Genomic DNA, 26,544 nt, shown 5'->3' on the forward strand with positions numbered 1-26,544 from the left:
GTGTCAATTTCTGCAGGGACAACTCCTCCCTGCAGTAAATCGCTTTGCAATATTTGCTCAGATTAAAATTTTGACAAAGGCATTCAGTCCACATACACCAAAAGAGATTTTTAAATGCGCTTGGAGGTAACTGGATGCTGCCTGTACCTGGCTGATAACTGAGTCTGTACATCTATGTAGCGTCATCCATGCCCTTTTTAATTTGTCTTTGAATGACAAATGCGTGTCTTCACTGAGTCAGCAAAAGAGATTATATCTTGCAATAGCGCTCCTGGCCCATCTATTGCTTTTGTAATGGGGACAACCAATGGGTTTGCCCTGAGTTTTCCCCTTCTCCCCTCCTCCACACCAAAAAGAAGAAATTCAAAAGCTAATGTAAACAAACAAGAAAAAACACACGCTTCCATCTCTTGTCCAGAGCACCCCCAGTTCTCAATGTGTGACAGGAAATCTCTGATCAAGGATCATCTATTGTTTCTTTAGAACCAGAATAGCCCCACTGGGTCCTGATACATTCCACCTTCAGAAAGGGTAATGCTACTATATCTTTGTTGAAACTGATCAGTTTCACACTGCAGGTATTTGTCCAAACATTCAGTTTCAATCCTGATGGGCTGCTACCCTCCAATGTCAGCCTGAATTTTGAGTGTGACTGACCTCAAAAAATCAAAAGCAAAATTCATCAGAAGCCACTACATTTCACAGAGAAGCAATGCACAAATCAGCCTGGATTTGCTTGAAAGGTTTGCAAACTTTTCAAGGAACGAGTTTTGCGTTTATAATCAGACCAGAAATCAGGGAAGTTTTGCATGGTTTCTGTTTTCACCGCAAGCACTTCACACAGCCCTAAAATGATACCGCTTTTACCTTCGTAACTGCTAAATGATAAGCCAGACCTTCCTCATAAATGAGATCTTGGCAAAAACCCCTGCGATGGGGCAACATTCCTTCATAATAGTACCCTTGTCTACATTAGCAGAGGATTCATAGTGTGAATGGGAATGGAAAGAAAAGGTACAAAACCTTGCTGACTACTAATTACATGTTTGAACCCTCTCAGATTGCTTGGATGCAAAAACAAGCAAGCAAGCAAGCAAACGAAAAACACGTCTTCTAGTGCCAAGTTTCTACGTATCAAGATTTCTGGAAATAAATCCACCTGCTACTTTCTGAACACTTGGTGCAACCTCTGATATGTGTAGATAGCCTTTCTGATCGTATAACCAGAATGTCAGCAAATAGTGATGGACTGCAGCCACTTCACCAGATTTTCTTCCTTCTGGAGCCCAGTAACTGTAGTCTTACCATCAGCATGCAGCTAGCCTGACTGATATCTGACAAGCCCGTTAGTCCTTCAACCAGACTCCATAACTCTGAGCATCTTCCCAAATTGCATTCTGTGATTTGGTTAGATTATATCTTATCTTTAACTTTCTTGCATCCATAAACACACAGTATCTAGTCTATCTTTAGATACACCTTGCAAACAAGGGAAAACAACAGGACTCAATCGGCTGCCAGCATTAGTGGCATGATTCTTCTCACTGATTCCTATTCACTTTATCTGATATCTTTGTGGAAGGCTTCCACTCCTGACCATGTCCCAGGGAAGTTTTCTTTATCGCTAATTTGTCTGTCCTCTCATAACTTCCAGGATGACTTTTTTGCTGAGTGTAATATCTTATAAGGAGTTATGCATGGTAGGCCATCATTCATCTCTCAGTTGTTCTTCAAATGCTGGATTAGTCAATTTGTTAACCAAGCTGCTGGGGCTACTAACTAGCTAATATTTCATCTAGAAGAGTTAAAACTATCCCAGAATCAATAAAAAGCTAATTGCTTTGCTGCTGATTAGCAAAAAGAAAAATTCAATATGAAGTTATCAAGAGGAATGAAAGGCGGAGTTGGCAGTAATGCAAGCATTATTTTCTGTCTCTGGAAGTGGCTGGTCTTGCAGTTGCTCCACATGAGACTCTCAAAAAACAAAGCCCAAACCTGAAGTCATGGCAGAAGATGAGGATGCACAGAGGCTACCATTGTTGTATTTCTTTTCAGCATTCTGTATTTTAAAGATTATCCTAATCCCAAAATAAAAGCTTTCCCTACTCAGTTTACAGTAACATGGGAACCTCTAGGTGAAGCTCTGCTGCACAGTTTCCACCCTCCATAAGTTTACCCGCCACCTACCTTTCTCTACCTCAGACCTTTGCTTTTGTGTGTGCTTATTTGTCTTCCCAAAGTAAACTACATAAAAGACTCATGGGAGGCCCTATTTAAACACCTTGTTCTTCCCTATCCCTCCAGAAAATGTCATTGTGCAAGAATACTCACCTATTTGCCTTTTTACTATAGCCTGTTCCCTTGTGGGGTTTTAATATGTTCATTTCTGTAGTCTTATAGTAATGTCTTTGCACACTTTTAAGACCATATGTTACTTGGCCCCTACCTACATGCCTACCCTTCCCCCTTTATTCTTCTCTGCCAGTAATGCCATCCCCAATGTTCATCTCTCATACAAATATCTCAGTGACTTTGTTCATGCTACCCCCGATGCATGAATTGCTCTTTCAGCTGTGGAGTTGAGGGTCAACCCACTATCCTCTTCTCATTTAAGTCCCGCTGGCAAACTCACTTCTGCAAAGCCAACAATGGAATCAATACTATATATATTCCACAATTTCCATGAGCAATTTATTTCAGTACTTAACCACCCTGACCTCTCAGGTTTGTTTAGTCTGGAGAAGAGAAGACTATTTTTTTCAATCTTCCCTCATAGGGCATGTTTTCTAGACCTTTAATCATTTGTGTTTCTCTTCTCCGGACTTTCTCGAATTTGTCCTCATCTTTCCTGAAATGTGGCACCCAAAACTGGACACAATACTCTAGTGGAGGCCTAATTAGCGTGGAGTAGAGCAGAAGAATTACTTCTGGTGCCTTGCTTACAACACTCCTGCTAACACATCCCAGAATGATGTTTGCTTTTTTTTTTTTTAAGTATTACACTGTTGACTCATATTTAGCTTGTGATCCACTATAATCTCCAGATCCCTTCCTAGGCAGACATTTCCCATTTTGTACGTGTGCAACTGATTGTTTATTCCCAAGTGGGGTACTTTGCATTTGTCCTTATTGAATGTCATCTTATTTACTTCTCCATTTCTCCAGTTTGTCCAGATCATTTTGAATTTTAATCCTAGCCTCCAAAGCACTTGCAACCCCTCCCAGCTTGGTATCATCTGCAAACTTTGTAAGTGTACTCTGTATGCCATTATCTAAATAATTGATGATGATATTTAACAGAATCAGATGCAGAACTGATCCCTGCTGGACCCCTCTCGATATGCCCTTCCAGCTTGAGTGTGAACCACTGATAACTACTCTCTGGGAATGGTTTTCCAACCAGTTATGCACCCACCTTACAGTAGCTCCACCTTGGTTGTATTTCCCTAGTTTGTTTATGAGAAGGTCATGTGAGAAGTATCTAAAGCCATACTAAAGTCAAGATATACCACATCTACCACTTCCCACTTTTCCAAAAGGCTTGTTACTCTGTCTAAAAAAGCTTTTAGATTGGCTTGACACGAATTGTTCTTGACAAATCCATGCTGACTGTTATCACCTTATTATCTTCTAGGTGTTTGCAAACTGATTTCTTAATTATTTGCTCCATTATTTTTCTAGGTACTGAAGTTAAGCTGACTGGTCTGTAACTCCCCAGGTTTTTCTTATTTCCCTTTTTATAGATGGGCACTATATTTGCCTTCTTCCTGTCCTCTGGAATCTCTCCCATCTCCCACGACTTCTCAAAGATAATCGCTAATGGCTCAGATAGCTCCTTCATCAGCTCCTTGAGTATTCTAGGATGCATTTCATCAGGGCCTGCCAACTTGAAGACATCTAACTTGTCTAAATAATTTTAACTTGTTCTTTTCCTATTTTAGCCTCATTTTCAGTGGCATTCACTAAGTTAGGAGTCCAGTCGCTACTAACCTTTTGGTCAAAACTGAAACAAAAAAGTCATTTAGCACTTCTGCCATTTCCACATTTTCTGTTACTGTTTTCCCCCACTTATTGAGTAAAGAATAGGCCCTATCCTTGGTCTTCCTCTTGCTTCTAATGTATTTGTGGAATGTTTTCTTGTTACCCTTTATGTCTTTTTAAAGTTTGTTTTAGATAAAAATGTTAATAATAATATATAATAATGTAGATAAATTAATGTTTCCCTGTGTGATTGTGAAGAAAAGGCTTGAGAAATAGATTAATAAAACTGAATGCACATTCTCAAAGGCAGGGCTTGCTCAGCAGCCTAGTGACAATGAACATGTTGTTTATTTGACAGAAGCAGTGAACTTAACTCCTGACTCACAAAGAAAAACTTGCCTCCCAAATGAAGACGTATGGATGGTTTTAATGACAGTTGCAAGACATGTGGCTATGTTACGCCCCTCTGCTTTACCATATAAAGGCACTGCATGTATATCTTGTGAGGAATCTGTGATTTCCACCACTGCTCAAGAGCAAACTCCTTTCTCACCCTTAAAGAAAAATTATATCTAAGGATGACCTCAGCCAGCTCCACTGCAGTAGAACAAGTCATCTGGCCAAAGAGCCAGATATTGTTACCAGTATGAGAAGAATCTGTTCCTCAGCTTCATAGCTCTGGGTCCTGGTTTAGTCTTGTTCCATATGCCGACCTCACTCGAGTGTTTTACATCTTTCAGTTATGTACATGTGGCATACTTAGAAAATTGTAGTAAAACCAGCCTTACTGGAAAACCAGCCTTACTGGAAAACATGCTAAAATACATGTCTGAATAAGATTCCATTTGGCAATGCAGTTTTTGGCAATCTCTCCAGTGTTGCCATTGTTTTCTAGCATTAAGTTCCAGGTGAAAGGGAGTGGATAGGAAATAGTTTAGAGGCATTTGTGCTGTTCTGAATCTTGGGCAGATTCCTCATGCAGTGACTACTAACAACAATAGAGCAGACTGTGTCCAGAAGTGCTGAGAGGTGAAACAACAACAAAGAATACTAGTCATGGTATTCCTGCTATTCTCTTATTAATGCTGCATGGCTGCATTTGTAATCATACTTTTCAGGCTTTTGCTACTAGGGGTAAAATGAACATAAGGGCTGAGAATATCTGTGTTGTGCTTTGGTCCTTTCTATGATATTTGGACTATGCATGATGGAGGTGCTGAGTGCTCAGTACAGAAAAGTGGCCAAGATTTTCGAAAGTGATTAGTGCTTTTGGGTGCCCAGCTCGAGCCACCTTCAGGGAGCCTGATTTTCAGAGGGCAGGTGCTTAGTGCTTTACAAAACTCACCTCCTTTAAGTATCTCAGTTTGAGCCCCCCCAAATTGAGGCACCCAAAAGCACTAATTCCTTTTGAAAACCTTGGTCAGTGAGCTTAAAAATAGTAAACTAAAATACATTTTGATTTCTTTTAAATATGTAATAAACCAGATTTTTTTTTTCCTGAGAAATGCAAGGGAAGGTGAGGGAGTGGTAGGGGAACAGTATCTTTTCGTTTGCTCTTTGCTGCTGTATGTTGAACATTTATATTCCAAAGAGATATTTCTACCTACCCTGTGTGTTTGGGAGGTCCAGCAGCTCATTAGATGTTCACAATAGCACCATTGCTCAATAGAAAGGATTCATAGGCAAAGTACCCCCCAGGCTATATCTCTGAGAGAAAATGTGGCAAATAGAATCAGAAACTAATTAAACAGACAGCTAAAGCAAGCATAACTTGAAAAAGCTCTAAAACTACCAAAAATGGAAACCTATTCTGGTTATCTGCATTCACAGTGCAGAACAAGTTTGGTAGTATTTAAGATAATTCTCTAGTGCCTGCTATTTTTAGTCCAAGGGTAAGCTACTGTAAGAGCCTTTCAGCATTGCATCCCTTTAACCTGGCCTAACAAGCTAAGCCAATAAGCTGTCTGATTTCCGTCTTACATGAGGAAGAGAGATAGCTAAAACAAACCATTTGTGGTGAAAATGTTCAGCCTATCTTGTATTAAGAGCTTTTTTCATATAGATTTTTCAAACATCCCAATATTAAGAGTTGCTTGTCAGAGACCAAAATGTCAAGCTCTGCTGTTTGGAAATTGTAGAAGATGCAAAAGGAGGATTTTATATACCCACCCTAATGGAAATAAACATTGCTACATTACCATTGGTGACACTGAATCTTTGCAATTTGAGATATCATTATCAATATATCTGAAAGAAAAGGGAATGTGTTCCGTTTTTCTTTAGGGAAAGAAAGGCAAACATAAGGGGTCTGAGTCTCTTCTCACTTACACCAGATCTGAACTGGTTTAAATCTACTGACTTCAGTGGAGTTACTTTTGGTTTATACTGTTGTAAGTGGGAGGGGACTCCAGGCTAAGATCATGGTAATTAATTGTAGGACATTGACTTCAGGACCTGGGCCCTCCTTCCTGTCAGAGCAGAAAGCAAGTACAATGCAGCTGTAAAACACTCGGCTGATCATTCTACTCTAACTTGCAGTAGGGTGAAGTGGGGGGTTGTGGTGCAAAACATCGTTGCAATATATTCAGTTACAAATATTTCTTTCTTCACCTGAAATGGTATGCTTTTTCTTTTTGCATTGATTTGTAAGATAAAATAGTACCTTCCTTTGTCTTCTTCACTGAGTTTACAAAACATTATTTTATTGCTGCCTAAACATAAGTGAGTCCCAGCCACTCCCTGAGCAGCTGAATGTGCAAGAGTTGTTATGAGTATCCTGCCCTTTGTTTGAAATTTATAGTATTAGAGGTCATGCTGCCTTGGTTATTGCAGGAGCTTAAGCCTTCTTTCTCCCAGGTTTCACTTCAGTGCAGCTGTGCATGTGAGTAAGGGCCCTAACTGAAGATGATGTGCTGGATTATGAGGGGCTTCATGGATGTCCAAAGTGTGGCTTGTAAGCTCTTGTAGCCAGATGTTAACCCCACTTTGAAACAGAGATACAGTTAGCAGAAGGCACAAGTCTCAGTGTATAATGCTCCATTTTGATACAAATTGAGGCCACCTGTTATCAACAAGATGGAGTGTGTGTAGTGACCAGTGGTTTGTAAGGATCACATCTCAGTACTAAATACGAAGGTGAATGCAGTTTGCTCCATTTCTTGCAAATTAGGCTCATCCCTCAGGCTCTCCACTCTGTTACTTACTCATGTTGACTTCAGTGAGATTACTCCTAGAGAAAAATGCTACTCAGCATGAGTAGCATATTAGAATATTGCCTAGAGTGAATATGAACTCACTAAGAATATAGGGTCAGATTCCTAGCACCACACAAATATGTAACAAAAAGACAGCTCCTTCCTTGAGGAACTTAAAATCTAAAGTTATACAGTACAATATTTTAATGCAGTCCCTTAGAGGTTGCAATCTTTGTTTTTAAAGAGGCAAATAAAGGAATTTCGCACTTCTCTTTCACCACCTCCTATGATATAGTGGCTTGATAAAGCATCAGCATCTCTCAGATCTAAGAAACAGGCAAATATAATCTCCGTTATGTCTTACATAGTGAGTGGTCGTGGCCAGGAGCATAGCTTTAAAAGGCTATGAGAGAATGAGCAGTATATTTAATTTTGATTAAGAAATGTAAACTTATAATGCAAGGAATGCAGCCCCTGTGTGATTCATAACATGCACGGCAGCATTAACACTAAATAGCTCTGTCTCTGCTAGACTGGTGGGAGCAAACTAGCAAAGCATTTTACCTGTTATACTGAACCACATTTAATCAACAGTGTCTATAATGACTAATGAGCTTCAGAGTAACTTGAAATCAGAAACCAGCAGACTTACTCCAGAGAAACCCCTGTAACAGAGACCCCTTGCTGTGATTGTTCTGTGTAGTTTGCTATTTAAAATCTCTACCTCCAGTTTATGATTCTATTCACACACACACACAACTGCATTAAAAGAACATTAAAGTCATGGCACATGGTGACAAATCAAGGAAATATATAGTTAAGGGTATTATGAGGTGGCTGAGACAGCTAAGCCAATCAGATTGCTTGACTGGTTGAACATTCTAACACCTCTCTTTAGAGAGATGATGTTGGCTGACTGCACGATTCTGTTGCCGCTTTTTGCAGTGAAGGGGTCATTTAAATATTATGTAATGTTTATATTTTGATTTAATACAACTATATAAAATGAGCTGAAAATGGTAAAATGCATTTGTGCTTCGTGCTACATTAGTACTTGCACCTGACAGTATTACTCTTACTATTAGTGTCTTCACATTCAGAATTAGAGCTTCATTGTATGATCTTTTTTGGTTTCATTCAAGTGATGATGCCATAAGGCAGGTACAAATAGAGGAAACTGTAGGCCCAACCAAAGCACCTAAAGAGATTTGTAAAGGAAATGCACCATTGTGAATAGGTGTCAAAAGACTTGCTGGGCAAATTCCCTCTTCATACCTGAATGCAGCACTCGTTAGTGACAAGCCTGTTTAACTTCACAAGAATTGTGCACACATATCTAAGGACAGAATTTGTCCCACTGCCTATGATGTGTTTTCCTTGGTCATTTTTGGGTTTAGTCTTATGAAAGCATTTTTCTGTTGTCTGCATCAAGTCACTTAAAGCCAGCCCACGAATATAGAAAATGTGTGATGTGTTGCCATCCATCCAACTGGATCACAATAAAAAGTTTATTGGAAGCCCAGTTGTTTTAACAATATGCTGATCCATTCACGCTACAGGTTTAAGAGAAACCTAGATATGCTAGCTATTCCTGTGTGAGCAGAACTAAAATCTGTCTGTTTGAAATGCCTGTTCAATAGACCTGTTTGCATACATTTGATGAAGCTGAACCCATTGACCAGTTAAAGCATTCTAAAAAGTAGTTAATAAATAAGACACTTTAAAAATGCTAATTTCTTGGTCAAATTAAATTGTTTTTTTAAACAACAGGCATCAAATCAAAGTGTCTCTCATATTTTGATCTTTACAAAGAAGCTAAAAGGCATTAGAAACCATTTTTAGATGCCTCTGACAACAGAAAAAGGCTCCACATATTTGAACCAAAGTTTTAAAAAAATAAAAGTTCTTCCTCGTCTGGGAACCTGTGTACTGTGTGTAATTTCACCCTGAAAGGAATTTATTTTTATATAGAGTGGTAAATTTCCAGGAAGAGATGGGGGTTATAATGGAAGTCCTGACATAGCCTTAATTATTGTGAATATAGCAAATGTGACATGACAATAATGAGATGATTATGTTGCAGAAGAAGGGTATATAATGTCACAATAGCACATTTTTATGGAGATGTCTGGCATTACTAACAAGAAGAAGGATTGGCATAGATTAAATGTGTGAAATAATCAATGTAAAATAGAGTGAAGTGATGTTCTTTTCCCCTTAACATACTGTCTAACAGGCAGATATATGGAGCAAAGCATGTGTTGTGGGTGAGCATTTAAAAATTCCGTGCAACTGCAGACAGAGTTTAGGATAGGCGTGTACCACACTTCAAATAAATAAAGAAATGTGAAAAAACAGACAGTGTTGGAATATTTGGGCTGAAATGTTGTTGGCACTTTCAGCAGTAAACGAGTAAGGGGGAAGAGTCCCACACACCTCTTCAATCTTATTACTGTCTTTATCCTTCCTCTTCGCTTCCCCCTTTTTTTCAGTTTAAGATCCTGGGGTCAGGGCCTATGGCTTTGAAGCACCTGGAACATTGTTAGGCATTCAGGACCACGTCACTCTTATGAATTACTGGCTGTGGATGGGGGCAGCCATGATGCTGTGGGAAAGGAAGCATACGTGGTAGGCACCACATGCCTCCACAGAGGAAGTTGTTAAGTTGTAAGCATGGACGTTGGCCTGGGTAACTTCAGATACTCTCCATTAGCGTGAACTACCCTTTTGCCTCTGGCAGTTTTAGATACTTCTCACAAGCCTGGCTATTCTCCTAGTTTCACCACCTTCATCAGCGTTCCAAAATTCTCTCAGTTGTGGTACCCCCTTGCTCAGCTCCCTCCCTCATCAACAACCCCATGCTGACCCATGCCCCACTTCCTTCATTCACAGATTCACTATGCTGCATGCTTCACTCACTCACATTAATACAGGCTGCCAGCCCCTCCTCCTAAATAGGAAAACTTCCATCCTCTCCCTCTCCCCTTTCCTTTACCAATCCTGATTAGATTTATCTCCCTCCATCAGCCCCTGCCATTGTCTTCCATTCTCTCTCTCTGCCAAGGAGAGTTGGGCAGAGCCTTGCATTTGAATGGCAGGGCTCTCGTGCACCACAAGGGGAGATGCTGCGGACATTCCTAGTTTCCTCTTGTATTGCAATTCCACATTTCTGGCCATGGTCTTCACAGAGCTTTTGCCATGAGAGGTCATAATGTAGCTCTTGCATGTTGTATTTCTTGTCTCCACAGAGCAGGAGATAGTTCCACTAGGTTCTCAGCACTGTGAAAATGCAGTTAATATGTTAATGATAAGATATCTGGTAATGCTTTTATAGTGTCAAGTTCTTTACAAGTTTAAACATCCCTCTGGTGAGCCCAGACCAGTACAAAACATAGGTAATGCATTTATTTAGTAATCAGCAAATTACCTTATGTAGTCAGTAAATGTTGAAGCCTGAACTGCTGATAAGATCATTTGCTTTCAGGTGTTTTCTCAATATTGTTCTCAGCATCAAGTATAAATTGAATAGAGTGACCTTTTGATACTGAGTCAAATTGACTGCATTTCCAAAGATTCTGTGGTTTCAATTACCATAAATTTTTGACATTGGGTCCACAGCCACTGCATTGGCTCCAGCATAACAATATCTTATCATTGGTCCTGTTAACACAGTCAGCAGAATTATAGCTTGTTCTCTGTGTTTTTGTTGTAGGTTTGTCGTGTCTTCTTTTTTGTTGTTTGGTTTTTTGTTGCGCAGAATCGAAGCTTACTGTTAGGGAGAGGAAAGATATTCAGTTTATACAAATGAAATCTAATCATTAAGTGGCTTGCAAAATGTGAATGATTTTTGGTCAAAAGATGTAAAATGTGTCACAGGTTGCTAGCTGGGATCCTGAGTTTGTGAGATGGATAAGTCAATTAGTAGCTCCTCAGTTTGTTAGAAACTTAATTGTCAGACTGTAATGGACACTTCTGAACTGCAACAACTCATTAGAAGCAATAAAATGTGTCTTTTTGTAGAAGAATATTTAGAGGACTTGTTTAAAATGCCATATTTGTGTATAGTATAAAAGCTGAACTTTACACCTGGAAAGAAGTTTCAGATTAAGGGGAAGTGAGGAAAGATCCTATCTGAACATAGCCTGTACCTGTGGTTTTCATCTGACATCTGTTGCCTAAATAGGAGAGATTTGGTAATACTTTTACAAAGTCAGGTTCATTACTAGTTTAAGCATTTCTCTGGTGAACTCCAGACAGTACAGAATGAATATATGTATGTACAGCTAATACTTGACTACCTGATTGGCATGTGCACAGATCACGGGTTTTTTGCATACAACTTGGCTCTGAAAAATTACAGGCACAATTTAAGAGTCTGAGTGAAAATCCCTTTGAAAATATGTTACTTTCTCTTCAATTGTGCATAGTGCATTACTGTTTCTTGTGGCTAGCAGTAAAGTACTATAATGTCCTATAATGTGCTATATCTTCCTATCAGAAAGCAGAGAGATTGGCAGAAGTTACTAAAAATGGATGCAGGAATTATTTGGGAGGTTGCAGATGACGTGCTGGCTGTATGAATATTTATTTTTTTATTTAGTACTATTACTGTTGATTTGCTAAATACTGCCTCTCTGTTCAATACTGTTAGAGAAGAAATGAAAATGGCCCTTGTCCTGAGGAGTGTACAATTTAAAAGACAAAGGCGTAGAACATGATGCACTGAATAGCTGACCTGTTCACTTTTTGTTGGCAAAGCAGAAGTACTCTAAATGAGTACTAGATATCCCCTACTCACCTCTGAGCAGAGGTGATGCATGGGGAGGGCATGCAGGGTCACAGGTGTTGTCCCCCTCCCCCCCCAGATTTGCTGCTTGGCTTGTACAGTTGTGAAGATTAAGGGTAATTTTCCAAAAACGCCTCTTAGGTGCCTAAATCCCATTGAAAGTCATTAATGTGCTCTGAGGTCAGTTGTGTGTTTGAAATGTGTAGAGCACTGTGAGATTCTCAGCGGGCAGATGCTATAGAAAAAAAAATTATTATTATATTATTATTTAGTAATAGTGCTACTCAGGGCCAGCTCCAGGCACCAGCATTCCAAGCTGGTGCTTGGGGCGGCAATCTGCAAGGGGTGGCAGTCCCTGTTGTTTTGCCCCCAAGCAGCATGCGGAATTGCCTCTGCCGACAGCAGGGGCAGTCCGTGCGCCTTTAGAGCGGCAGGCGTGTTTCCGCGGCAGCAGCAATTCGGCGGCAGCTTCTATGTTTAGCTGTCCGCAGCGGCTTCAGCTAAACATAGAAGCTGCCACCAAATTGCCGCCACTGCGGGAACACACCTGCCGCCCTAAGGGCACACGGACTGCCCCTGCTGCCCGCAGCAGCAATTCGGCACACTGCTTGGGGCGGCAAAAGCTGTAGAGCCTGCCCTGGTGCTACTGTACTCCTAATCTCTCAGGCCACCAAACAGCTGTAAGAAATGAGTTGATGTGTTCCCAGCGGCTCTGGGTTTGCTGCTACCTGATGCAAACTATCCTTACCAGCCTTCTTTACCCACACAAATAGTTATCTTATATTTCTCTGCCGCTAATTTCCCCCGACTTTATTTTGCCTGGCTGGTGGAGCTGGCTCTCCTGGCGATTAGACATTTCTTCTGTGACACATTGGTTACTTGCTGGCACTCTCATTATAGAGACCACAGACTCAGTGAGACAGGAGTCTGAACTTCCCCTTTATTCCTGGAGATGGCTCCTCCAGGAGAGATACATAGGTGGTGTGGTGTGGTTGCACTTTCTTCTTCCTGAAAAGAGGATCCTAGTCTCCACAGATGTCATCAGCAGTGATATCATCAGACTAAATTTAAAAACAGCTGCCATTGGCACCATCCTCACATCACAAGTCCCTAATTACACAGGCGGCCAGAGTCCCAGCTAGTGTAAATGGGTATCGCTCTATTGTAGTTGGTAACACTATGCAGATTTATACCACTGAGGATCTCGCCCATCATTGTAAAGATTTTTTTTTTCCAGTGCTAATAGTAACTCTACCACATTGTCCTTTGGTTCTTTTTCTATCATAGTACATGAGGCTTGATCTTATTGTAGTCAATGATAATCATAGCTACCTCTTCTGTAGCACTTCTCATTCATACACATCAAAATACTCCGACCTCAGAAACTAAAATCAGCTAATGAATGATGATGGTGCCCCCAAGTTTTCTTCAGGCTGATCATTTGGATGATGAGAAGGGGCTTGATTTTTGCCCACCTAGAGTCATATTGAAAGATTAAGGGCTTAATTGTGACATTAATCCACAGCCATGAGTTGGGAGCAGTGGGGAGTTGCAGTGCCCCAGCAGACAATCCCGGAGTCATCTGGTGTAAATTGTTGTAATGTAGCTACGGAGTGCAGCATGTACATATCTCTGTGGCTAAAAAACTCTGCTCCCAATGTGCCTCTTTCCATGGGAAGCCATTAAGCAAGGACAGTCCTTAACCTCAGAGGTGTGGAAGGACTGCCGCTGTGAGTGGCTGTTACACAGGCAGTGTAAGTTGGAGAAGGCTCCATGCTTCTTGGCTCCCTCATTGTGATGCACACCTGTAGGTGCCAGACATGTTCTGGTCCTAATCTGTTTTTATCAAATGATCTTTTAGCAAAACATCAAGCATGTGTGACAAAGTGGAAAACTAGCACATAACTGTCCTAGTAGCAAATGCATTTAAAAAGTCACGGTAATCAGCAGGATCCAGTCATTCCAATGTGTTTTCACAGAGTCCCTATTTGCATATATTTGTAATCACATGCTAGGTATCCTCCCACTCCATGTTCCATGCAGACGTCCATTCAGGTAATTCTTGGCAGTTATCAGTTTCTTATTTAGATGGAAGCCAGTACAAATTTAGTGTCACCGTGTTTAGAATTTATAGGCACAATTCATTGATCTGCTGAGTGCCTCCTGTGATGTGCTGAACATCCTCAGTTCCCACTGACCTCAATGGGAGCTAGGGGCGCTCGGTGCCTTGCAGACAGTACTGAGCAGCTCACAGGTTAAGGCTCCGTGAGATTAGAAGGCTAGATGCCCGCACGGAAAATGACCCTCATAAGTGGCAACACTAAAATGGTGGAATTTACTGCATTTAGCTGTTGCATAGCTTCTCCCTAGTACTGTCAACACTCAGGCTGTGATAGTGAATCACAGTTGCCACTTTAGTGATTATTACTCAGCCGTTCATCTGCTATACCATCTCACTCTCCCCAGCTCCCCACCCAGCCCAGTTCCTGCTGTATCTAATAAATATATTTCTATATGAACACTAATTTAGGACAATTAGGAACAATAGCACAGTTAAAGCTTTTAAAGGTTATCTTGCAATGTCATTTTACTGACTAATGTGTTCCTGCTGCCATGTCGTTTGTGAACAGACATGTGTTAGCCAGCTAGTGTGCTTCATCTGTGGTGACTTTGATTTATTTGCTCTGTAAATTGGGACTGAAGCAATAATGGAAAGTGACATTAATTGTTTAACAGAGTCCTCTTTGTCACATCCTTTGCTTTCTCTAGGGTGTTTGATTGTTGAAACTTGTACAAAACTAATTGAAATTGCTATGATGAGGAGCAGTGTCCACTCAACTTTCTGTTCTTGAATGTCAGTGCACTTGAATGTCTGTTTAAAGCACAAACGCAAAGCAGCTAACAGCAAATATCAGGGTTTCTCCTAGCATTATATTATTGAAGGAGGCATTCCAGGTCAGAAATAGTAACACTTAGGGTTCTGCTGTGGGTTTGGTAGGTTGTTGTGCTCAGAGGGGAGGTGGGAAGTGGGTGAAGGTGCATCATACCAGCAAAATTTCCAGGCATTCTCTTTGCAGAGCTAGTGGTCAACTGGGCAGAATGCCTCTGGGGCCCCTTGGGGCAATGTGCTTAGGAGTGGCTTTTACACCTTCTTTTCGGACTTTAAACATGTAGTCTGCCTCCTACAGAATGTCTGCTATACATTTCCATTGGTAGATTTAAATATTCAATTAAAAGGGTATTATTCTATTAGGTTGTATAGAGTTGTTATGGAAAAAGGCTGCCTTATATACCAGCGTTTGGACTTTAATTTTGCATGTTTATTTCAACAATGCAACTGAGACAACCCAAGTTAGAGGAAGATTCTCTTTAAAAAATTGGTTTCCATCTCTTCTCCCCACTTCCTTCACCTCAAAACACAACTGTGATAAACTGGTGAATTATGCTTATAGTTCTTCCTATGATTCTGCTGTTTTGCTTAAGATGTGGTCATTTATGTTGTTATGCTGGGAATCACTAGGTGGCACTGTTAAACGTAGATTTGCAAGTTCTTTTTCGCAGAGTGGGAGCATTGTTCAGTCTTTGAATAAACACTTGTCTTGTTAGTTTCGTGATATCGTTTCTTTCTGAGGAGCAGTTGCAAGCAATAAGAGAGTTTTCTCACTGCTTTAATCTTTCTAACTAGAGTAGAGTCTTAGGTCAGATCTGCTCTCTCAAAACGGCATCAGTATTTTCTCTGAGCTTCCTGAAAGAGGGAATTGCCTCAGTGCTATTTGACCACCTCTGTTCAAAGATTGGTGCATTTAGTGTGAATAGAAAAGTTACACTAAGAAAATACCTAGACTCTACATCACTGATTTCTCTTCCAACACTTAACTGGCAAGACCCCAGTGTTTGCTAGTAGTTGGCTGAGGGATGACAATATTTTGTTGTTAGATTATTCAATTTACACTCTGTATAGAGAAACATATTTTTCAGGTCTCGTTGGTATTTTATCTTGCAATCTTTGTCCATTCCTTGATCTTCTAAACTGTGAGAACTTTAAAAAATGTTTACTCAAATTTCTCTGACAAGGTGTATGTTGTGGGCTGGCCCAACTTCCATTAATGTCAATGGATAGACTACCATTGGCTTCAATGAGATTTGGATTAGGCCCTGAATTCAATGAGAGTCTTTTCATTGACTTTAATGGGAGTGAGATCAGAGTCCAAATAATAAATAATTGATATGACAAATCTCCCTAAAATTAAAATATCACGATTTTATTTTCTGGGAAACCTTGTTTTCCAAATACACTGTTTGTTTGATTGATTGATAGATAGATAATTGAGAATGTATTGCATTAAAATATAAGGAATTTAAATTTATTTGATTTGACACAAACAAGTCCTGTTACGGAAATAAGATATCTAATATAAATTCACATTACCGCCACATCTGATGAGGAATTAATCTACTTTTTATAATTGCAGACTGAATTACATAAATGTATACAATAGTCTCATTGAGCACTCTAACTACATAACTGGGAAGGACAACTTCAAAGGCAACGTGCATAATACATTTATTTTAAAAGAACCCAAAGAGTCTATCAATAATGTGAGCGCTGATTGAGAACAGAAACTTGTGTATTTGTTTTTGGACCAAGAATTTTTAGAAGGAGGTGAAGGGTGACACAAGATTGCATACATGTTCAAGACTTGCCTGATTTCTCAACTAATACATTTTGGTGTTCTGATTAGCTGTCTTATTCTGTGACTCTTGTAATTTTGTCAGGTCAATTAACTGGAGTTCAATGCTAGAAAGAGAGAAAGAAAGAGACAGCCTGGGCAGTGCTAGCTTCATTAGATGTCAGTAGCTTAGGAGCATTCTGTAATACAATTTGTGCATGATAATTTAACCATAGTTGTTAACATTGGATTTAAAAAAACCATCTCAGGAAGAAAGTAAATTGGAGCAATACACTGCAATTGCAAAGAGATTTCTCCAGCCAAATGCGGAAATGGATAATTTCATTACCAAAAATTACATTTTATGAAACTCAATTGCAGGTTGCTGTTGCAAAGACAAGTTTTAGACAAAGTTTTTACTTTTGATATAGCAATTCACCATTTTATTTCTCGTCTCTCTCTTACATCTGTCTGTCTCTCTCTGTCTCTTTTTTTGTCATATAGAAGATAGATGAAGAGAATGAAGCAAACTTGCTAGCAGTTCTCACTGAGACACTGGACAGTATCCCTGTGGATGAGGATGGATTGCCTTCATTTGATGCACTGACAGATGGAGATGTGACCAATGAAAATGATGCTAGCCCTTCACCAATGCCCGACGGCACCCCTCCTACTCAGGAGGCAGAAGAGCCGTCTCTAGTAAGAACCCTTCCTACTGTTTAACAGGAATTGGATGTGCCTCTGGCTACCCGCTGCATGGGTATGATGTAGTCACAGTAAGGTTTGGACTTTTCATTTAGACTGAAAACAAAGGAAAATCAAGTCAAATACTAAAACTTGCAGAGGGGACGGGAGGGCAAATCCCAGGATAAATATTAAGAACTTCTATTGAAAAAATGTGTTGAAGAGAGAGGTTTTAATCTGAGATTCTTCTTTTAGAGACTGACACTTTTGGTTATTATTGCATTCACATGAGTAACAGTAATGTTTTTAATTCACATTTCCTTTCTTGGGGCTCTGTTTGTATGTATAGACTTCACTTCTGATAATGTGTAAAGAGATCCCTGTTAATGCTGGCTGGATTTGACACTAGCTGACATGCCTTTAACAATGACTTGACCAGTAAGCACCAGCATAGTGCTAATAGGGGTGGGGTTTCAAAGGAAGATTCTCTGTCTTTAGCTTTCTTCCCTTCTGCAAACAGTAGCATCACATCCACTTCCCAAGCATCCTGCTGTTGTGCAAGTTGCATAACCTCACGGATAGTCAATTTTTAATATATCTCAGTCTAAGGATACATCTGCGCTACATTTGGAGGTGTGACTGCAGCACAGGTTGGCATAGCCATGCTAACTATTTTGCTAGCATGGCTAATAATAGCAGTGAAGTTGCATCAGCTTGGGCTTCAGTGTGAGCAAGCAATGCATGTTTCTAGGACCCCCCAGTGCCCTTGTACAGCCTGAGATGAAGCCCATGCTGCCATGACTTCATTGCTATTTTTAGCCATACTAACTGGATTAAAGCAATCATGGGTCTGCTTCATGTGGACATATCCTTATGAACCCAATGTCAATGGACTTGTAGTGCAAACCCATTACTTTTGCTTTACAAAAGCAGTTTTGAGTCCTGACTCCTGATCTTGCTTTTGTTGAAGTCATTTTATTATTGACTGCTATAGGAGCAGGATCAGGACCTTAATTTTAATATTTCACATGTCTGTTAAGGAGACTTTTCTTCTGGATAGAACATTAATGTTCTACTGTTGGCATGGATCACTGAGGAGATTCTCCTTTGCCTTGCCTTGCAGAAAACCAAGGAAGTCGTAATTTCTTCCTGCACTGCAGTATACTGCAGTACAGGAAAAGGAAACACGCCAGCAAGCATCAGAGAAAAATCAAACCTTTTTTGCCCTGGGGATTATAGAGGACTTTTTTCTGTGTTAGTATATCCTGCTTGAAGAGACTGATGTAACTAATTTTAAGTAACTGTGCAAAATAAGATAAGTTATTTTAATCCTTACAGATGCATAACTTTTCTCTTCCCAACCCACCCTCCTTCTTCTTCCCTGATGTGTTTGTAGCTTAAGAAGCTCTTGCTGGCTCCAGCCAACATTCAGCTAAATTACAATGAATGCAGTGGTCTCAGCATACAAAACCATGCAAACACTAATCACAGGATCAGAACAAGCCCTGTGGTTGTTAAGGTACAAACTTAATCTTTGTAATAAGGCAAAAAAAGTAACAAAGACTTTTATGCTTTCAGCAACTGAGTAAACAGTAGACCTATATGTACAGTATTAATCTGCATAGCATCCTGAAACTGCTTCAGAAAATGTGAACAGATTATAGAATGTGTTCAAAAAAAAATCACTCGAGCTCCTTTATGTTGTGAATAGTTCATTTATGCCTTCTCTCTTGGCATTGAGAGGTAGTCCCACCGTCTGTCACTCTTTGCCCACTTTATTGATATACAGGATAGTAGGGGGTGCAATAAAATTTGCTGATGGGCTGATGTTGTTTATGAATGACTCCAAGATGCAGTACTGCCATTTTACCAGCTGTCTAACCTAAGGAAGATTACACTGGAATCTCGGCAAAAGGTCTGTCTCAGCCATTAATTGGGTAGAATGCTGGCAATGACATAATTCTGTTAGCAGGCTGTATTAAACAATGTTTGTCTTGCCATTCACTGTAACCGAAAACGGAGCATTTAGGGGTACTTAAGAGAGTTGTGAATACTGGGCTCAAGCAAATCAGGAGCAAATTAAGGTTTAAACCAGTTTATTTTTTTGTTCACAGTAAAGGTGCTGTAGGGTCTTGTTAGTTACATGTTGTTGAGTAGGAACATTGAAACGTAGGAGAAATGAAATAAAAAGCTGCATAAATGTCATTTAGGAATTTTAAATGTAATTTTCTTTCCTTGTTCTGCAAACAATTATTCACAGCTCATAGATCTAGTACACTTAGACTGAACACTTCATTGAAAATCTCATCTCTTCAGAAAACCTATATCCATTCTGATAAGGTTCAGTTCACTAATTTTAGCTTTTTTTTTTTATTATGCCTTGTTTTTAAGACCGAGAATTCATGGAGCAATAAACCGAAGAGCATTTGTCAACAGCAAAAGCCACAAAGACGTCCCTGCTCTGAGCTTCTCAAGTATCTGACTACAAATGATGACCCTCCTCAGACCAAACCAACAGAGACCAGGAACAGCAGCAAAGACAAATGCATCTCCAAAAAGAAGCCCCATCTGCAGTCTCAGGCACATCATTTGCAAGGTAGGCTTGGGACCCAAGAATGTAATTTTGGCAACGGCGTTAATGGCAGGAAGCTGAAATGCAATGACAGTGAAAACACTAAAACCCAGTACTTCCTCTGTTCTTTGCATTGGTATTTGTAAATTCAGAAGCTGTTCAGCATAGAGGGAATTAACAGTCAGTACAATGAAGTTAGTTAAACGTAGCCTTCTTAATATAGACAATTTAAATCACAATCCCCTTAGAAAAGGAACCTGAAAATTTTAACCAATTTACAAACAATTAACAGACACTGAACCATCCGCAGAGGTTTAATCATAGAGTTCTATATCACTAAGAAGTACTTAGACATCTGAAGAAGCTGGGCAAGCCAGTTCATTAATACGCTTCTTTCTTTTTGCCAGTGTAAAAATGAAGGCATTGTTAACTTGCCACATGTGCCTTAAGAGACAATAAATAGTGCTCTTGCAACTACTGACTAGGCAGTAAATGTGTCATTCCTATTACACTGAGAATGCCAGTTTGTATTTTTATTTTGTAAATAGTTGAAGGTTTAGAAACCAGCCTGACCCTTCTCTCTCTCTCTTTTTCTTAAATTTCTTTATGGCCAAAACAAAACATCTGTGTTGACTTTTAGCATCCTCCCATGTACAAAGAGCTTGGCTGGTGCTGTAAGTAGCTTCTGTGGCAGAGATGCAAGAACTTAAAGACGCTCCCCTGGCAGACATTTTCTATTCTCTTCTCCCTCCCTCCTCCTCTCAGCTAGGATAAAGAAAAACTCTATAAGCTTATGTGCCCAAAGGGAGCTTATTTAAAGTTACTGTTATTTTAAAATACACATACTTATGTACTGGCGGTGCTTTCAAGAGAGCAAGGTTCTGATCTCAGTTACATCTGTGCAAATCCAGAATAACTTCATTGAAGTGAGTGGCATTTACCCTGCTGTAGCTGAAATCAGAATTTGACCCGAAGGTTGCTACTCTGCTTTGTTAGAGCAGGAATAGAAATATTTTAAAGTGTCAGTTCTAAACATATGCATCTTATTTTTGTTTTGTTTGCCCCCATTTCCCTGCCTGTTATCCCATCCCTCCTCTCAAACCTCATTTTGACCCCTGATTAATACAGCTATGTTTAAATCTTCTCTTCCCCTCCCTTTTAATCTTCTCCCAGCTGTAGATTCTGACCTTGGTCATGTGGTATCACCCATTTCAGTTCAAATTCATGTAAACAAGAGGCTGCTTAATGCCAAGTGACACTCCTTTTTGCAGGTTTTAGCAGACTGCGTCACAGCAAAACCAGACTGGGTTGTTCAGGGATGATATGGGTCTCTCTGCTGAAACTGTGCTGAAACAACTTGATAAACTCAGTGTACAGATGCAAGACAAGTTAGGTTTGGGCTAAAGGTGAACAGGAGGATTAATACTCCCCAGTGTGTCTGTATGTGTCTCTTGTCTTTTACTTACATTGCAAGTTCTTTGTAGCAGGGACTGCATTTGTACAGCACCTGGCACAGTGGGGTCCTGGTCCATGTGATGGACTCCTAGGCACTACAGTAATACACATAATAAGTAAATATTAGAAAAGTCCCCCAAAGAACTGTATTTACAGGAGTTAAAACAGAGTTTGATTGTTGGCTGTGTCTTTAGTAATATTACAACATTGTCAACATTATTTTCTCGAGTTCCTGCAGCTTAGTCTCCAGCCCCCCAAAAATGTAATTTTTCATTAAATACTGCTCTAGCATGCCAGAGAATAGCGATTAATATCAGAGGTCCTGCATAGGTGCAGCTGAGAGCAAAATTAAGTCCTGAAACAAAACTGGGCAAAACTGGGCAAAGTTACACTCCTAAATCTTTATTCAGGGCCTAAATGTGAACTTGGAAATGTAATTTTAGGGCACTCAGTTGTGGAAGTCTCATCTCTTATCTTTCAAAACCAAGAACATATATACTATAAATACAAGAGGTGTGTGAAACTTTCAACTTGAACAACAAATGCACTTGAAATCAGCCTTGCAAATTCAACCCATATTCCCAAATCAGCAATAGTTTGCTTAAACATTTAATCAAAGCAGGATAATGCCTTTTTGCTCCTTCCATAAATATGAGCTTGCTGTTCTACTTCAAGTGCCATTTATGTTGACTGGGAAAACTCACTCGGGGTGAGACAAATGGCATTTTCCTTTAGGGTCACTATCCCAAATTTTTTGTGAACCCAAATGAATGTTCACAAATCCATGGAGGCTGAGCTTGTCTGTGGTTTTATAATGAGATTTGCCCATGAGAAACTGGGTTCTTTTGAAACTGAACATTTTTAATCTACAGGAGGAAGCAAGCCCATGTGAACTTTTATTGGCATTAAAATAGAATAGAAATTGGAAGCTCTAATAAACAGCCAGTAAGAAAATTGGCATCGTATTGAGTAAATATTTCCTCACAATTATGTGTGACGGTGTTTCTTCATAGCTGTTGTACTCAGATTCAAGTTCAGTAGCACACAAAACTAATAACTGGCGTAGTGGTTTATAGTGAGTTTAGGGCTGTTTAAGAATTAGCCACTATCTGCTTAAATATAGGAGTCAAATCACAGGTCTGAGAGCTAGCATCTGAGTTCAGTTCCCAGCTGTGTCCCAGATTTCCATATCATTGTGCCTCAGTTTTCCAGTCTGTAAAAAAATATATTATTTTATACTTCTCTTCGCTGTTGTGAAACTCTGGGGGAGATTTTTCAAAAGCAGAAAGGATGATTAAGCACTTACTCTCCATTGGAAGTATCAGTCATCTGTAAAGCACCATGTAGATTTTACTCCATTAATAGAATGGATGTGCTTCCACAAACTTTGTTTCTGCTCATTGCCACTGTGGTTGAAAATATCAATGCTTTTTCGCCACTTAAACCTGTAGCTAGCCATTGGGGACTTTGGCAAGTCTTACTGAACACAAACATTTATCTAGTAAATATATGTGTGCCTAGCTAACATGTCTAGAAAACACATATTCATCTCATGGTAACTCGCTAGTTAGTATATAGTAGTAGCCATACTGGATCAGGCAAGGGGACTGTTTAGGTCAATTTCCTATCTCAGGCTCTGGCTAGTTCCTGATGTTTCTGAGGAAGGTGAACAGAAGTGCCTAATCTTCCTTCTTGAATTTTCATAAAAGGAAAAAAATACCTGGCTCATGAGGTTTGGTGTAGACTTTTAAAAAATGAATGATCTCATTGGGAATACTCTAGAGTTTACAAAAATAATTAATTTGCATGTAAAATCCTTTGATGTCAGTCGGAATTCCATACCTGGAATGAATGCAGATTATGCAAGAGTTCACACTCTGGACAAGAGATCTGCAGTGCAGGAGTGCTAGCGAGGAAAATGTTGTCTTAAATAATTAATTTGCAGAAAAGACCCCCCACCCAGTAGCTGTTTTTGATACGTTTACTGCCTTTAAAAATAAATCCAACTCCTGCAAACTAAAATTTGCAAGTAGTACTGTTTTTAATTTTTAATCACTTTATTAGCAATTAAAGAATGCTTAATTGGTTGAAAATATTTTAGTCCTTGGTTTGCTTTGTAAAAAAGACAGATCTGAACAAATGGCACCTACAAAAGAGTTGTATTTTGTAACTAAAACTTTGTTGTATACTTATTTAGTGTAAACCATCTGTGACTATATCTGTGGTATAGCATAGTTTGCAGAATAACCTGCAAAAATTTGGATTATAGCTGATTCGATCTTGGCCTTGCAGAAACAACCTATTTTCAGCATTGTATATAAGACTGTATGCTGTAGAAGTAAAATCACCGGTAACGTCCTGGTGCTTTGTAGTTATTCTGCTGCTCTCATTTCCAAATAAAAGGTGAACTGTAGTTTAAATTAAATCTAAGAGAGATAACATTTTCACAGCATATTCTGTAAATTTCTCTATTGATTGTTACATATACCACTCTATTTTCTGAAAAGTTCTTTGCATTTGAGCTTTATACCATACTTCAAAGACTCAGTAATTGATGTAAATCAGTGTTGGAATTTAGGTGCCGGTAATAAGGGGTCAGAATGGATCTCGCTTTTATTTAGCCATCAGATAAACTGAGCTTAGCCCTAATGGACTCAGATAGAATTCCTGCACTGATATAAACAATATACTAATATAAATTTCTGAGTCTTCACAATATTTCATGATCAGTTTCTTTTTTTCCTTCTTCAGCCAAACCAACAAGTTTATCACTTCCTTTGACACCTGAGTCACCAAAGTAAGTATTAAGAAATGTAGAAGTTTACAAAAGGGAGGGGGCTTTAATACATTTTGGCTACAGCAACTCCATTTCAGCTTGTTTTTATAAATGTGCCCTGTCTTCCAGTGATCCCAAGGGTTCCCCATTTGAGAACAAGACTATTGAACAAACCTTAAGTGTGGAACTCTCTGGAACTGCAGGTGAGAGATGTGGAATATGAACATTTTTGTTCTGTAAGCCTGACTTTTTTTTATTTGGTAAGAAATGTATAGTGGGATGTTAAGGAGGTCTTCAAGGGATTAATTTTAATGGTTTAGCGTTGACTTTTTACTGAGTTGCCTCACATGGGGTATGTTTAAAACTGACTTCAAGCCTACAAGCAGAGCACAGTTTATGGAAAAATGTGAATGAAAGCATTTGTCTGGAATGTTTCCCCATTCCCTGAGATTTGTGTGGTGCTGAGCATTGTTTTTCAAACAGATCTGACAGCACAGACTACAGAGGTGCAGATGGAAAAGTTGTGTCATTGAGTCAATATGATGCTAATGTAAGGCTGTTCCTCAGTGAACATTTTGGTCAGTTCTAGATTTAAATGTCACAAACAAAAGAGTTTCTTCCTTCTTCCTTGGGAGAATGTTTTTTTTGGTATTCATCTTAATCTTTCATTTTCTTAATTTCATCCCATTAACCCTCTTGATACCTCCTTTGAGTGATCTCAGTCATTCCTCTCCTTGCTCTCTGGTGTTTTCATATTTCAGGTATTTGTAGACTTTTATCTTGTTCCCCTTTAGTTGACATTTCACCAGGCTATACATGTTTAACTCATTTGCTTTTGCCCACAAAAGTCATTTCCTCCAGATCTCGGATTTTTCTGTTGCTTTCCTCTGAATGCCCTCCAGTTTGCATGTATTATCATGGGAATGAGGTGCCCAGAACTGAGCACAAGATCATGGGTGTAGTTTCACCAGCATTGTTTAGAGAGAGACTATTGCCTCCCTGCACAGCACAGTACTAAAGGACAGTGTAGTAGAGATGTGTTTCATTCATGAACATGTACAAGGGCAGACTCTGAGATATAAATTACTTAAACTGTAGCAGTGTTCTATGAAGGTCAGATCTACAGGTGGTGTAAATCAGCATAGCTCCACTGAAGTCAAAGGCTGATTAATACAAGTTGAGGGTCTGGCTCTAACTTTGTAACGGCATTTTGGACTATTGATTTCATGCACACAAAATCATCCTTTCACTTCTTCAGAAGCTGCTTCATTAATTCAGCTTTTAAATAGAAACGCGGCATCCTGCTAATCTGCAGCCTGAGTTTCTCCTTATTCAAGTGAGGAAAAAAAGATCTTTTGGGCAGGAGACTATCTTTCAGTTCTGTGTTTATATAGCATCTAGTACAGTGAGGTCGTGGACCATAACTGGAGCTCCTCGGTGCTAATGAAATACAAATAAATAATAATATAATAATATTAGCAGCAAAGAATCCTGTGGCACCTTATAGACTAACAGACGTTTTGGAGCATGAGCTTTCGTGGGTGAATACCCACTTCCTCAGATGCATGACATGCATCTGAGGAAGTGGGTATTCACCCACGAAAGCTCATGCTCCAAAACGTCTGTTAGTCTATAAGGTGCCACAGGATTCTTTGCTGCTTTTACAGATCCAGACTAACACGGCTACCCTCTGATACATAATAATATTAATTAATTATAATGTCAAACTAAAATGGTATGCAGGGTTGCTGTAGCCATGTTTGTCTCCAGATATTAGAGACATAAGGTGGGTGAAGTAATATCTTTTATTGGACCAACCTCTGTTGGTGAGAGAGACAAGTTTTCAAGACAATGGTCTGATAAAAGATATTACCTCAACCACCTTATCTCTAGAATGGTGACATTTGATCTCTTGGGAAGAGAAGGAACATAAGGTTCTTTCAGTGGAGCGTCCCAGGGCAGGTGCTACTAGTATAGGGAGGAACAGGTCCCCATAGTGTCCTGCTGGTATCTGACTTCGGCAATGTAGCACCCAGACAGCACAGGATGTAGCACTTGGTAATCCACATAACAGCACAATCATGTGTACGGGAGTCTTTTGCCATTGAACAAAGATGTTATATGATGTAGAAGACACCGTCCCTTCTTCCCAGTGGACTTCATCTTTATAAAATCAGATCAGATGTCTTTGCAAAACCAGAATAATCTACAGTGTGTACTCATGGAAACCAGGTAAGCATCAGAATGGCTCAGGCGCAGCAGAACCACCTTCATCGTCACTGCAAAGCACGTCAGGACAAGAACAACCTTTTGTGAGGCACAGCAGCAGCATTATGTTAAGGCTTGGATTCTGCCACCATCTGAAGGAGGAGGTGGTGACATGATGAAGTTCTACATGATAATTGTTGAAATGGCTCTGCAAAGAG

At 39.6% G+C, this 26,544-nt stretch overlaps 1 protein-coding gene across 3 annotated transcripts in view; it reads left to right on the forward strand.

Moving 5' to 3' along the window:
• PPARGC1A (PPARG coactivator 1 alpha) overlaps positions 1–26,544 on the forward strand; it is a 506,418-nt gene that overhangs the window by 452,823 nt on the left and 27,051 nt on the right. For all 3 annotated transcript variants that reach the window (XM_050947556.1, XM_050947558.1, XM_050947557.1), the window contains 5 exons: positions 17,136–17,330; positions 18,712–18,834; positions 19,707–19,911; positions 24,094–24,139; positions 24,248–24,321. In XM_050947556.1, coding sequence (XP_050803513.1) covers positions 17,136–17,330; positions 18,712–18,834; positions 19,707–19,911; positions 24,094–24,139; positions 24,248–24,321 — 643 coding nt within the window. The remainder of the gene's footprint in view (positions 1–17,135; positions 17,331–18,711; positions 18,835–19,706; positions 19,912–24,093; positions 24,140–24,247; positions 24,322–26,544) is intronic.

This window comes from Gopherus flavomarginatus, chromosome 3 (assembly GCF_025201925.1).
Source record: "Gopherus flavomarginatus isolate rGopFla2 chromosome 3, rGopFla2.mat.asm, whole genome shotgun sequence".
Lineage (NCBI taxonomy): Eukaryota > Metazoa > Chordata > Testudines > Testudinidae > Gopherus > Gopherus flavomarginatus.